Consider the following 14,928-nt stretch of genomic DNA (forward strand, 5'->3'; position numbering starts at 1 on the left):
GTGCCGCAGCGAGATTTTGCGTGCGGACGTCCTTCCAGCAGCAAAAATTGCATGCGCAGAAGCAAACAAGCAAGTATTTTTTTACTGGAATTGCTCCGGTTGCGTGTGCATGGTGCATGCACGCCTGGCAGCAACCAGAACAAGCTTACGCGCTCCGTTTTCCCTGGTGGAATGATGGTTCCGGCCATTCCGGCTGTTGCCCATCACGGCTGCTATGTTTACAAACAAAGCAGTACTAACCCAGAATTTCAGTTTGATAGCGATCAGGAGACTGTTTCAGAGTTTAGAACTGGGTATTGTAAATATATTTATACCTGGAAGAGCCATAAATAATTTTCAAATTAATTTTTTGCTACATGAAACTCAGTAGTGAACTGCGGCTACCAGTTCATAGAACTGGGCCGCACTGGGAGCAACCCACCACTGGTGAGATTGCAAGGCAAATTAAAAATGTATAATGATATCAACCATTTTAAAATAAATTTTAATTATTTCAATTAGAATTCATAGGCAATGATCACAATCATGCACATTTTTGGAAAGCTTGGAAAACATTTTTGGAAAACATAAAAAAGTCTAGCATGATGATGAGCGGGAAGCTATTTCAAATCTCACATGGACATTCACTTGGGAAGTCATCAAATCTCACTTGCTGAGGGGAAAAAATATACAGTGGAACCTCGACATACGAGCAGCTCTACTTACGAGCTACTCGAGATAAGAGCTGGGAGGGGAGCGACATTTTTGTTCGCCTCCCGAGCTCACATTTGGGATACGAGCGCCAAGGAGCTGTCTCCTGAAGCCGAACGCTAACTTCCGCATTCGGCTTCAGGAGACAGCTCCTTGGCGCTCGTATCCCGCGTGTTTTAAAAGGTTGCAGCCGGCCTGGGGGGCTCGCTGTGGTGCTGGCAAGCCCCCCAGGCCGGCTGCAACCTTTTAAAACACGCGCGCCACTTCGCAGCTGTCTCCTGAAGCCAAACGCTAACTTCCGCGTTCGGCTTCAGAAGACAGCTACGAAGCGGCGCGGGTGTTTTAAAACGTCGCAGCCGGCCTGGGGGGCTCGGGGGGAAGCCCCCGAGCTCCCCAGGCCGGCTGCGACATTTTAAAACACCCGCGCCGCTTCGCAGCTGTCTCCTGAAGCCAAACGCTAACTTCCGCGTTCGGCTTCAGGAGACAGCTGCGAAGTGGCGCGGGTGTTTTAAAACGTCGCAGCCGGCCTGGGGGGCTCGGGGGGAAGCCCCCGAGCCCCCCAGGCCGGCTGTGACATTTTAAAACACCCGCGCCGCTTCGCAGCTGTCTCCTGAAGCCGAACGCTAACTTCCGTGTTCGGCGGCAGCGGTTTTTTTTCTTGTTGCACGGCTTAATTGACTTTACATTGTTTCCTATGGGAAACAATGTTTCGTCATACGAGCGTTCCGACTTACGAGCCTCCTTCCGGAACCAATTAGTCTCGTAAGTCGGGGTTCTACTGTAAATGTTTTTGTGCTATCTTACCAAATACAGTGCTACCTCTACTTAAGAACTTAATTTGTTCTGTGACCAGGTTCTTAAGTAGAAAAGTTTGTAAGTAGAAGCAATTTTCCCCATAGGAATCAATGTAAAAGCAAATAATGCATGCAACCCCATTAGGAAAGAAATAAAAGCTCGGAATTTGGGTGGGAGGAGGAGGAGGAAGAAGAGGAGGAGGAGGACAGTCACTGCTGAAGGAAGAAGGGGAGGGGACGGGAATAAAAAAATCCAAAACTTTAAGGCTTAAAAAAAAAAAGAGGGACTCTGAGGCAGCGAGGAGGAGCATGTGACTCCCATATACCCGATGCAAGGCTGCCTCCCATACACTGTGCCAGAGAGTGAAACCCAGGCGGGCGAGAGGGGGGAACCTCCCGCTCCTTTGACTGAAAGGCGGCAGTTGCTGTTGCTGCTACTTGGTTCCTCTTCCTTCCCATGCTGAAGGGCTCCTCTCTTTTCTCGCTCGCTTGCTTTGTAGCCAGCACCTTTCCTTCACTGTGGTGACTCCTTGGTTGGCTGAAGCCGAGTTGATTCGGCCAAGGTGAAGCACCCCCTTTTGCCTCCGGGAGGCAACAAAATGCTTTGTTCACTCTGCACTACCAAAGCCTCCTTAAGTGCCACCGAAAGGCTCTTCTGGCAGCCCAGAAAAGCCCGAGATGGCTGGGATTAAAGGGGGAATGGCAGGAAACTGGCCGGGCCTTCCTGTCACTCTCAAATTTCCTGGGAAATTTTTCTGGGCTCAGGTTCTTAAGTAGAAAATTATTCTTAAGAAGAGGCAAAAAAATCTTGAACACCCAGTTCTTAGCTAGAAAAGTTCTTAAGTAGAGGCGTTCTTAAGTAGAAGTACCACTGTAATCAGTTTTCCTCCTCCTCCATCTCTCTTCTTTTAACAGAAATTCTTTTAACAGAAAGGTAACATCTACAAAACCTTTGAGCCTTCCCAGGATATTGCTGATCTCAAAAATTGCCAATCTTGAGCAAAATTCAGAGGGACTTTCCAACTTAAATCTGTGGAAATATAATTTATTTCGAGTTCATTTCTGCCCCTTGTGGTCAGAATCAAAAAAGATTGCATCCCATTATAGGTTTTGCTGCTATGTTTATCTTTGAGTATTTGTGTAATGTCGATTGTTAAGAGCATTGTAATTGTAATTCTTTCAACAAAACCAATATTGATGTTAATTAGTGTTGGGCGAACCCAACAAAGTTCGGATTCGGCACCCAGCCAGGAAGGACGTCTCAGTGACGTCAAAGCTCCGCCCCTGGAATATCCTCGTGGGATTCCCCGCCTCCTTTTTCGCCTCCCGACTGGCCGACAACTCCCTGGCTGTTTCGGAAGGTGACAGCTAGGCGGCGGCGCTTCCTGGCGCTCTCCCAAACTCAAACCCGAACCCGAACATTTGCTGAACTTTTACAAAAAAATTCGGGTTCGATATACCGACCTGCACAAAGTTCGGTACAAACCCGAACTTTGCAGGTTCAGTTAGCCCAATACTAATGTTAATACCTTGTTCTTTTCAAACCACTGATGGAACAAGAAAGACAACAGCTTAGATATCTAATGACTTGGAGCAGAGGCTAAATCAAATTACAAATTGATTGATTTATCCAAAAAGTTATTCATCAAGGAAACATAACCAGTATGCCATGTGATAGTCATTATTGACCTTATTAATAGCAAGATATATATTTTTAATACTAAGTTCGGATATGATGCTTACATCTTCCAGTTCATGTATTTCATTCCCAAGTCACTTCTTGCAATCACCCAGATCCCCAATACTGTATATTTAAATATAATCCAAACAAGCACCATTAGGAACTAAACAAGACAAAAACATCTCCCATGAAATCGATAGGCAACTTTTGGTCTCAGAAAGCTGCCTAATGTTTCATAAGACTCTTCTTATTTTTCCATTCAAAGTCTGTTTTATCCTTTCTTGCAAATTATACAGCTTAAGGAGCAGAAAACTGAATTGTAAAGAACCAGTTATTACCTCCGTGAGTAGCAGTGCCTTTGCCGAAGACTGATGCCTCCACCACAACTCCGGCTGCATTCACCCCATTCTCCCCAATTTCCCCAGAAGTCGTTTTGCCTCTTTGCTTTTCGAGCCTGTAAGGACAATTCATTAGACAGGTCAACATTTTGGAATCTTAAAGATACTGTACTTTCCAACAATACATATGATTGAAGGACAATGACAGCACCATTCGTCTCATCCCTATTTTTGTTTCTCAGTGGTATGGCAAAGAGCGAACCTCTTGTGACGATGGCAGATTTATCAGGTTTCAATTAAAAAAATAGTCATCTGTCTACCAATGGATAGTTAAAGAAAGACACAGAATTCAGAGAATCATCCCTTCTTGATTACTTACAAAACTTTCGCCAGACCCATTCTCGAATACAGCTCATCTGTTTGGAACCCAAATCGCATCTCAGACATTAACACCCTTGAAAATGTTCAAAGATACTTCACCAGAAGAGCCCTTCACTCCTCCACTCGAAACAGAATACCCTACGAAACTAGACTTACAATCCTGGGTCTTGAAAGCTTAGAACTACGACGCCTTAAACATGATCTAAGTATTGCCCACAAGATCATATGTTGCAATGTCCTGCCTGTCAAAGACTACTTCAGCTTCAACCACAACAACACAAGAGCACACGACAGATTCAAGCTTAACATTGACCGCTCCAAACTTGACTGTAAAAAATATGATTTTAGTAATCGGGTTGTTGAAGCATGGCACTCATTACCGGACTCCGTAGTATCATCCCCTAACCCCCAACATTTTACCCTTAGACTATCCACGGTTGACCTCTCCAGATTCTTAAGAGGTCAGTAAGGGGCGTACAGAAGCGCACTAGAGTGCCCTCCGTCCCCTGTCCTATAGTCTCTCTTATATCTCGTATATCTTCTCTACTAGATCCTCTATAACCTTCATTGTGTATTATTGTGTATTGGACAAAATAAATAAATAAAAATAAATAAATAAATAAAACTTTGGTAAGATGCATGGGCCCTTCTGGGAATCTGAAAAACAATTAAAATGCTGAGCTATGATGTCTATACCAGATTATCTACTAAAGTTTTTTTTTTTCATTCTTTTTGTAAGTCTTCCCAGGTAAACAAACCTGGAAACCAAAGATGTGCAAGCTGATACTACTTTTAGTGTAACCTTATAGCAACAGAATCTTGCGAGTCTGAACATGCTTCCCTCCATTTCTCCTATTTTCTTCATGAAGAAGTAGAGAGGGGAATGTTTGAGACATTTTCACAAATTACATTTCTGATCTGGACTCTGATTTTTTAAATCTGATCCTAGTTTTGGCTGCAACTTTTTCTCCTGTTCCTTAAGGTTATTTCTGCTGCTCATTACATTTACAAAGTATTTATATGGCAACTTTAAAAGAATTGAAAGTCACATTTTAAGTCCAGCTATTTTTTAAAAAAAATCTGGTTTATGCCGCCAGCTTTCATAAGTAAATTCTGCTCTTTTCATTTTATGAAGTCCACAGTGGATATTTTGTCCCTTGACATGTACAAGGATAGTCAAGGAGAGTAATAATGGATGAAAGATTGAGCATAGTCTTCTAGAAAGAGCTTTTCAATTCATGGTTAATATAATAACTGTAAGGGGGCGTGATGGCTCAGTGGTTAAAGATGCCAGACTTGTCAGCTGGAAAGTCGACAGCCCAGGTTGAACGCTGTGCAACAGGCTTAGTTGCCGTTACATGCCCCAGTTCCTGCTAACTTAGCAGTTCAAAAGCATGCAAATGAGAGTAGATAAATAGGTACCACTTTGGTGGGAATGTAATAGTGTTCTATGCGCCTCGGCGTAATCATGCTAGTCACATGATGATGGGAATGTCTTTGGACAACGCTGGCTCCCTCTGGTAAGAAACAGAGATGAGTACCTCCCTGCCCCCTAGAGTTGGACACAACTACACAAGGGAAACATTTACCTTTACATTTATAATAACTATACTACTACTACTACTACTACTACTACTACTACTACTACTAATAATAATAATAATAATAATAATGGCTCTGTTTGAGATTTGGAATTTAAGAATTCCAAATCTCAAACAGAGGAAAGGTGTAAAAACCAAATTCCATTACAAAATACTCTCTACAATTACATATTGAAACTGAAATGAAACTTAATTTAACAAATTAAAACGCCAAATCTTGGTTTTTTAAAAAAAAAATGAGCTATACATATTTTTTTTTTAAATGAGCTATACATATTTTGCCTAATATATTCTGAAGTGTGGGAATATACAACTGCATCTCCTAATCATTCTGCAGTTTCTAGATTAAAGATCCTATTTTGCATAGAATAGAATAACCATGTTTGTGATAAAACTGGGCTTTGGTTGTGCTTGCAATATGTCCAATAGATTAGTACCAGGGGTGAAATGCTCCCGGTTCGCTTGTGCATGTCAGTCGTCGGAAAGCTGGCCGTGAAGGAATGCAAAGCTCCGCCTACCCGCCCAGACATTGCCATTTGGTTTCTTTTACCCTCTGCTCATGCACAAAACATTCTGTGCATGTGAAGAGGGAAAAATATACTGCTCAAAAAAAAAATAAAGGAACCACTCAAAGAACACATCCTAGATCTGAATGAATGAAATATTCTCATTGCATACTTTGTTCTGTACAAAGTTGAATGTGCTGACAACATGTGAAATTGATAGTCAATCAGTGTTGCTTCCTAAGTGGACAGTTTGATTTCACAGATGTTTGATTTACTTGGAGTTATATTATGTTGTTTAAGTGTTCCCTTTATTTTATTTTTTGAGCAGTGTAAGAAAACTGACTTTTGGTTTGCCCGGTGTGCTGTTTTTCGCACTCCGGGGCTTCAGGAAGCTTCCCTGAAGGCTCCAGAGTGTGAAAAACAGCACAATGGGCAAACTGGTAATCCGTTTTTCTGAACTTCTGGTTTTCCTGTTGGGCTGTTTTTTCACCGTCCCAGGCTTCAGTGACAGGGGGGTGATTGTGCACATGTGCAGGGGCAGTGCAGGGGGGGTGATCATGCATAGGGGGGAGAGGGAATAGGTATGGGCACATGCGTAAATGCTAGCCAGTAATGGGCAACCAAACTTATTACTGCCACACTGTGGGTTTGGCTTATTTTGTGGGTGTGGCTTAGTGGTTATGCGACTGGGTAGGAGTGGCTTGCTGGCCAGGTGACCAGGTGGGAGTGGCTTGAACGATCATCATCGTTCAAGTGAACTGTTAAGTCCTCGACTTACAACCTTACCAGTGTCGCTCGCTGGGGTGACAATTTGCTTTGCATTTCCTGCGCTCTCCTTCCTGGGTTGCTCCCCACCTCAAGCTGGGTAACTAGGTGAACGGGTGCTGCCAGAAGCATAAATACTGCCAGCACGGATTCCACCTACGTCTTCTGCTTGCACCTCATGTGGGAGGTGGCCATGTGAGGCTGGAGGGGAGCCAGGCAGGAGAGAGGGAAGCTCGTCCAAGGCCAGGAAGGAGGAAAGAGGAAAAAAGCGAGGCACGCACAGCAGCAGCAGGAGGGGAAAAAAGGAGAGCCGAGCTGAGACCAGTAATCCAGGAAGTGGCTGCCACCAGTCAGCTGGAGCTGCGCACACATCTTCATTTCTGCCAGTGGAACTGTGTTCCACCCCATCCTGCCTGCTGCCCACCCTTCATGCTAGCCCATGCACACATAGCCTTTTGGCACGTGAACCAAAAAAGATTCGCCATCACTATTATATAGGAAAGACACAATTTACTGGACTGTTAACTATGATTTCATTGTATCAAAAGAACAAGCAGTTCTGCAGTGACCAAACAAGCGTATTTTGTTCTGGTACAAGCTGAACAGCTGATAAAAGATTATGAAGTCTGTCTTGAATATTAATCTCCAAACCCAGGTGCAGGATCCTAAAAACTGCCAAGAAACTGTAGATTTCAATACAATATAATTCCTTTTGGCCCGACTGGCGGGTATTCTAATCCTACAGTTTTAGAAGTTTTAGTCCAACTCACAAGTAAGAGCCAAATTTAACCTTAAAACCAACAATAGCAAAGATGACGTCATCTAGCATCCTGACTCAAGGCAGGGGAAGGGAGAAAGCATGTTTTTAAAGCTTTCCTAAAATCTAACAAATGTATTTTGGGATCTGAGGAAAGATTGTTCCAAACAGCAGGTGCTACAGCACAAAAAGATTATAAAGTTCAAAGAAATCCCTCACTGGCACCAATGTGATCTTCCCTTGAAATACAAATAAGATATTTCAAGAGGCATTCTGTTGTTGTTGTTGTTGAAACTTTGGCAGAGAAAGAAAAGGCCTATCTCAAGGCCCTGAATCTGTTCACGCTTCTTTATGGCTGCTACATAGAAAATAACAGAAGTATGTACTGATGGCCAACACCACGTTTGGTGATTATTTTTAGAATGTCAGACCTGGATAAAATGCTAATAAATAATATTTTTTTCTATTTCACCCGAGTAGGTTTAAACTCACAGGAAAATATGCATTCTTGAGAACGTAACAAGTTAACGTGAAAAAAGTAAGGTTCTACATTTAGGCAAGAAAAACAAAATGCACAAATACAGTATATGTGGTATACTGCTCAACAGTAGTAACTGTGAGAGGGATCTTGGAGTCCTAGTGGAAAACCATTTAAATATGAGCCAGCAGTGTGTAGCAGCTGCCAAAAAAGCCAACGCAGTTCTAGGCTGCATTAATAGACGGATAGAATCAAGATCACATGAAATGTTAATATCACTTTATAAGGCCTTGGTAAGGCCACACTTGGAATACTGCATTCAGTTTTGGTCGCCACAATGCAAAAAGGATATTGAGACTCTAGAGAAGAGCAGCAAAGATGATTAGGGGACTAGAGGCTAAAACATATGAAGAACGGTTGCAGGAACTGGGCATAGCTAGTTTAATGAAAAGAAGGACCAGGGGAGACACAATAGCAGTGTTCAAAAATTTCAGGAGTTGCCACAAACAAAAAGGAGACAACCTATTCTCCAAAACACCTGAAGTTAGAACAAGAAGCAATGGGTGGAAACTAAACAAGGAGAGAAATAACTTAGAACTAAGGATAAATTTCCGGACAGTTAGAACAATTAATCAGTGGAACAGCTTGCCTCCAGAAGTTGTGAATGCTCCAACACTAGATGTTTTTAAACAGATGTTGGATATCCATCTGTCTGAAGTAGTGTAGGGTTTCCTGCCTAAGCAGGAGGTTGGACTAGAAGACCTCCAAGGTCCCTTCCAACTCTGTTATTATTATTATTATTATAACACCAGAAGGGCTACATATGGTATATTTTTGTCCCAAAGCCCATTGCCAAGAGTGTTGAGAGGATTCCTGTCAAATTCTTATAAATATGATATAAATGTAATAGCCTACATTCACTATTTGATATAATTTTTTGGTATTTAAATATACAATGGTATCTCTACCTAAGAACGCCTCTACAGTACTTACAAACTTTTCTAGATAAGAACTGGGTGTTCAAGATTTTTTTGTCTCTACCCAAGAACCATTTTCTATTTACAAACCAGAGCCTCTGAAACTGTAACCGGAAAAGGCAGGGAGAAGCCTCCATGGGACTTCTCTAGGAGTCACCTGGGAGGAAATAGGGCCAGAAAAGGCGGGGAGAAGCCTCCATGAGGCCTCTCTAGGAATCTCCTGGGAGGAAACAGGGGCTCCACCCTCCCTGGGGTTTCTCCAATTGCATACATTATTTGCTTTTACATTGATTCCTATGGCAAAAATTGCTTCTTCTTACAAACTTTTCTACTTAAGAACCTGGTCAAGAAATGAATTAAGTTCGTAAGTAGCAGTACCACTGTATTGATTTCTGAGTTTAAATTGAATTTCTACTTAGCAAGTATGACTAATGGGGCAATCTTCTATTTATTTCTTTTTAAAGCCATTTTAAGTTGCAGCTACAATTATATTATAGGCAGCACTGAAAAGAACTTTAGATTATTTTCCAAACATGGACATCCGTGGTAGAATTTTGGAGTGTAAAATGTCAAGTATATTTCATTAGCTGAATCAAAAACCAGAAATTTGAATTTCGTAAAAGGTTTCTTCAGGCGCTGAACAAACCTAGATTGCATTTTGACTATGATTTGGGCTAAGGCCATAAAAATCTTGCACAAAGAGATATGGGAATTTATATTTTAAAAAAGGCTGATCTAGTAAAGCATCATATCCAAACTTTATATAAAATTATAAAACTCACTCATTTGCCATGAGCTTAAAATGGAGTTAATAAATGTGTATAGACAATGTTCAAAGCATTTCAATAGTAAGGAAATCTATCACTTTTTATAGTCACTTTCTGTAACACTGACAGCAGCTGGTTTGCTAAAATATTTTCAAGATGAAAGACACAGTAAAAGGCATAACTACTCCATGAGTTATCAAGTAGTTATGGAAATGCATTTGCACAAAACGGGAAAAGGGAAGGTCAATAAAATGATGAAAGTGAAGGATGAAACAGAAGAGGCTTAAAATGGAGTCAATAAATGTATATAGACATTGCTCAAAACATTTCAATTGTAAAGAAATTCTTCATTTCTGTAGCTACTGATTCACTGACAACAGCTGGTATGTTAAAAGCTTTCCGGATGAAAGACAGTAAGCGTATGTAAAATGCATAATAACTCCATGAGTTATCAAGTGGTTCTGGAAAGGTACTTGTACAAAACAGGAATCTGCTGAGCAAAGAAAGGTCAATAAAATGATGAAAGCGAAGGATGGAACAGATGATGGGGCAGGAAAGATCAGCATATTATATAATAATATATTAATTTTCATAGGTTTTTTGCTTCCGCACATGCTGAAACACGGGCGCACCTGCGGCTCCGTGCACGATTTTGCTACCTCCACAGGTGCGGAAGCAAAATTGCGCTGGTCCCACAAGAAATTACGAGCCACGGCAGCGAGTGCAATTTAACGTTATGGCTCGTAGCCCATATGAGCGGGGGGATAGCAGAGGGGGTTGCTTTATTTATTTATTCATCTATCCATCCATCCATCCATCCATCCATCCATCTATCCATCCATCCATTCATTTGATCAGATTTCTATGCCACCCTTCATCTGGGACTCAGGGCGGCTCAAAGCAAAGAATAAAATACATAAAGAAATCTAATGATTAAATATTTAAATGTACTAAAAAAATCTCACTACTAAAAACATAATAATCTAATTTAACTTAATTCTAAAAACTCCTACACATTTAAGAAACAGACATCCTAATTATTCTTCATTCATGGGCCTGGGATATTAAAGTTCCTAGTGCCCCCAGGCCTGTCGACAGAGATGTGTTTTCAGGGCTTTGTGAAAGACTGGGAGGGTGGAGGCAGTGCAAATCTCCAGGGGGAAGTTGATTCCAGAGGGCTGAGGCCGCCACAGAGAAGGCTCTTCCCCAAGGTCCTGCCAGACGGCACTGCCTGGCTGATGGGTCCTGGAGAAGGTCAACTCTGTGGGACCTAATCGGTCGCTGGGATACATAAGGCAGAAGACGGTCCCATAGATCAGTGTTGGCAACTTGAAGATATTTGGACTTCAACTCCCAGAATTCCCCAGCCAGCGAATGCCCAAGGTTGGAGACCCCTGTTGTACAAGATTCAGCAGAGAACCAGACTGACAGCTAGCCCTTCTATAGAGAACTGTCAGATGGCTCGACCAACCAGTAGCTTGCGTTCTCCCATTTAAATGGAGGACCTGGTTGTAACAGGCGTTCTCAATATTTAACAGAGATGTTGTGCCATTTTGTAATTCTTGCTTTTGTTTTTAAAGGCAGTTAAGCACAACTGACGGCACAGAATTCCCTAACCCTACCAAACAGTCTCAAACAAAATCTTAAGAAGAGTGAGCCAGACTGATTCACAACTATGCTAAATCATTGCTTATTTAATCCATATGAGTAGAACAATCAACTGGTTCAGACAAAATACTAAATACAAAATACTAAGTCACAGACAATAGTTTGTAACTCACTAGTTACACTAGTTGGATTCATACACTGTGCTAAGCCAAAACCAAACAAAGCATTATGGCATAATGGGATGAATGATTGATCTTGGCGGTATCTTACTAGAAAGCAAAAGCCTGTTGTCTTAGAGAAGCATTTTTGTTGTTTTTCATTGATATCTACCTTGTCTTCTCCGTCTGCCTGGAGGATAAGATAAGAATGAGTCATCTAATCCTAACCTTCTTAATGTACCTGTAGTTTCACAACACAAAAAGTGTCTGCTAATTATGCCACTTTCACTGAGTGCATTCCCATTTGCACTTAGCTATTCCATCACTTGAAAACAACAGTTTCTCCCCTTCTTTACACAACATTGTCTCCATCTCATTCATAGCTCATTGATAGGAAAGCTTAAGGCCTTATCCGTATGTCGTTAAAATCACACATGTGTAGTGTGACTAGACGTCCCGCTTTTGGGGGGGGGAGAAGAGGAAGGAAAGGAGAGAAAGCAAGAGAGGGAGGGAAGGAGGGAGAGAGGGGGGGGGAAAGAGGGAGAGAAAGAAAGAAAGAGAGAGAGAAAGAGAGAGAAGAGGAAGGAAGAGAGAAACAAAGAAAGGGAGAGAGAGAGAGAAAGAGAGAGGGTGGGAGGGAAGGAGGGAGAGAGAAAGAAAGAAAGAGAGGAAGAGAGAGAAAAATTTTTTGCTAATTTTTTTTTGCTAAACTTTTTTTAGGCCCTCCCCCAATGGTGTCCCTCTTTCCCAATCTTAAAATCTGGTCACTTTACGCATGTGCGAGGGTCCCCTCATGAAAGTTTAGTGCATTTTTGCTTGCTGCGCATGCACATGGACACATTCACCTGAATGAAGAAGATTTACACTCAGCACAATGTTTTGCAGGTAAATGCAACCCACTGCTGAAAGATTTAATCAGTTATTGTAATATCTCTGCTGAAAATGCTGATAATATTTACAAGTATTGTAGCTGTAAACATTGCCACTGAGTTACATTGGATAGATATTTGCCTCTCAGCACACCAGATGTCAAAAATTCATATTCATCATCTATTAATTGGTCCAAAGTCAATGTCCCAGCTTTCATTCAATTCATTCATATTATTATTTATTTTTTTAAATGTTGGATTTCTCCATAAAGAATAGAATAGAATAGAATAGAATTTTATTGGCCAAGTGTGATTGGACACACAAGGAATTTGTCTTGGTGCATATGCTCTTAGCGTACATAAAAGAAAAAGATACATTTGTCAAGAATCATGTGGTGCAACACTTAATGATTGTCATAGGGATCAAATAAGCAATGAAGAAACAATCAATATTAATAAAAATCTTAAAGTCAGTTTACCATGGGAATGCATATCAATTTTTTAATTAGACATTATATTCTGTAGTTTTCTAACCAATACAATTGTTTTCAGACATAGTCCATCTAAGAAAAGGACAGGACCTTTAGGACATAATAAGATTTATCCACCACCATTAGAACAACAAAAGACACAAAGCTCACTACATTGCACAACCTCCTGGAACATCTCAAACACCCCCCCCCCAAATGTACAAAAGCCCCCCTCCCCCAATCCCAGAACTGCATGCTATTATTGGTTGTGCTCACCAATAAACCTTCTTTCTTAAGCAGCCTCTATTTTACTCCTGGCTTGGAAGTGGACCTGATTCCCATATAACCACATACTGTGTTCTCTTATAAGAGCACAAGACTTGCTTTTTAAGCTTGGATTTAGTATCCCTTTAAAAGAACAGTACAGTATATCCATATTTTAACAACAGGACTAATATCCTCTTCAAAGAGCACTAATCCTATGATTCGTGGAGGATTAGTTTCAACTGGGAAAATACAGCCAGCTGTGCATTACTGATTCTGTCATCTATGTGGATTATGGGGGTTCCTACTACTCCTTCCAAGAAGTGATTTTGCATGGTCAGACTTTTTAATGTTCTATCTAAACCATAAGGTACTTCTGGGCAGTGTTCCCTCTAATTTTTTTGGGGGGTGGGCGGAAAAGTATAGTGTCTGAGCGGCAGTCCCTTCGGGACTGGGCGGCACAGAAATAATAAATGAATGAATGAATGAATGAATGAATGAATGAATGAATGAATGAACGAACGAACAAACAAACAAGCAAACAAACAAACAAACAAACAAACAAACAAACAAATAAAAAACCCACCCTGTTTTGCCTCAGAGAATTTCAAAATAAAATACTGTACTGTGTGTCTATAACAGTGAGCTCATAATAGGGCAACTCTATCAATATCAAAATGCCACTTAAATAGTTGAGCTAGTTTCAAACTAGATTTTGATTTTCTTTCTCTCTTCCTTACTCCCATTCTTTTTCTTTCTCTTTTCCTTCCTCTCTTTTTTCTATCTGTTTCTCTCTCTTCCTCTCTTCCTCTTTCTCTCCTTCCCTCTCACTCTTTCCCTCTCGGCTTCTGGGCAGGTTTGGAAAACTCTGAGTTGATGATGATTTTTAAGTGAGCGATTGCTCACTGCTCAGCTTAAATGGAACTATGCTTCTGGGTGCTGCTAGCTATGGTCCTTCCCTGCCTGCACTGTCACTCCTTTGCCACCCATGTTTGAAATAGAGCATGTACCATCCATGGATTGATTAGAAACATCTTCCCCAATTTGACATCCTCTAGAAGTGCTGAACTATAACATCAAATAACCCCAGAATTGACAGGGATTAAACCCATATAAAAGGCACCTTGATGCAAAGGACCGGTATTTGATAATCGGTTCCACTGGTCACATTCTAGACCTAGCTAAATACTTCGGCATTTAAATGGAAATATTTTTTTTAGTACACTTTATTAATTTTTCATAAAAATTGACATACAAACACACATTTAACATAAAATTGGGGTTGCAATTCCCCCTCTTGTCATAGAAGTCAAAATTCCATACAGAAAAAAGAATACAGTATTAATACCTTAAATCAACATATTAATTTAAATGAAAAGAAGAAATTTTGTTCAACCTTATATAGAAAAAAACTTTCATATATAAACAAGATAAAACAAAAAACATTTAAATCATAGCAATACTTCTACAGTTCTCACATAAGTTTTACATTTAATTCTTCTTCTTTTTTATCCATATATACATTTTATTCCAGATCACATAAAATTCTGATTCCTCTTGGTTATTTAACCGTGTTGTCATCATATCCATTTCAGCGCAATTTAATATTTTCTTAATAACCTCTTCCTCTGGGAATATTTTCCCCTTTCCAATTTTGCGCATATACTATCCTGGCTGCTGTCAAAATATGAATAACTAAATGGAAAATATCTGATACTGTAATCGGTCCCATTGGTCACATTCTAGACCTAGCTAAATACTTCGGCATTTAAATGGAAATTTCATTTAAATGGAAAGTTCATGTCTACTGCTTCCTGAAAAATG

General features: G+C 40.7%; 1 protein-coding gene across 3 annotated transcripts in view; it reads right to left on the reverse strand.

Moving 5' to 3' along the window:
• PAPLN (papilin, proteoglycan like sulfated glycoprotein) overlaps positions 1-14,928 on the reverse strand; it is a 123,013-nt gene that overhangs the window by 93,247 nt on the left and 14,838 nt on the right. For all 3 annotated transcript variants that reach the window (XM_070758230.1, XM_070758238.1, XM_070758222.1), the window contains exon 3: positions 3,504-3,619. In XM_070758230.1, coding sequence (XP_070614331.1) covers positions 3,504-3,619 — 116 coding nt within the window. The remainder of the gene's footprint in view (positions 1-3,503; positions 3,620-14,928) is intronic.

This window comes from Erythrolamprus reginae, chromosome 1, assembly GCF_031021105.1.
Source record: "Erythrolamprus reginae isolate rEryReg1 chromosome 1, rEryReg1.hap1, whole genome shotgun sequence".
In the NCBI taxonomy this organism is placed as follows: domain Eukaryota; kingdom Metazoa; phylum Chordata; class Lepidosauria; order Squamata; family Dipsadidae; genus Erythrolamprus; species Erythrolamprus reginae.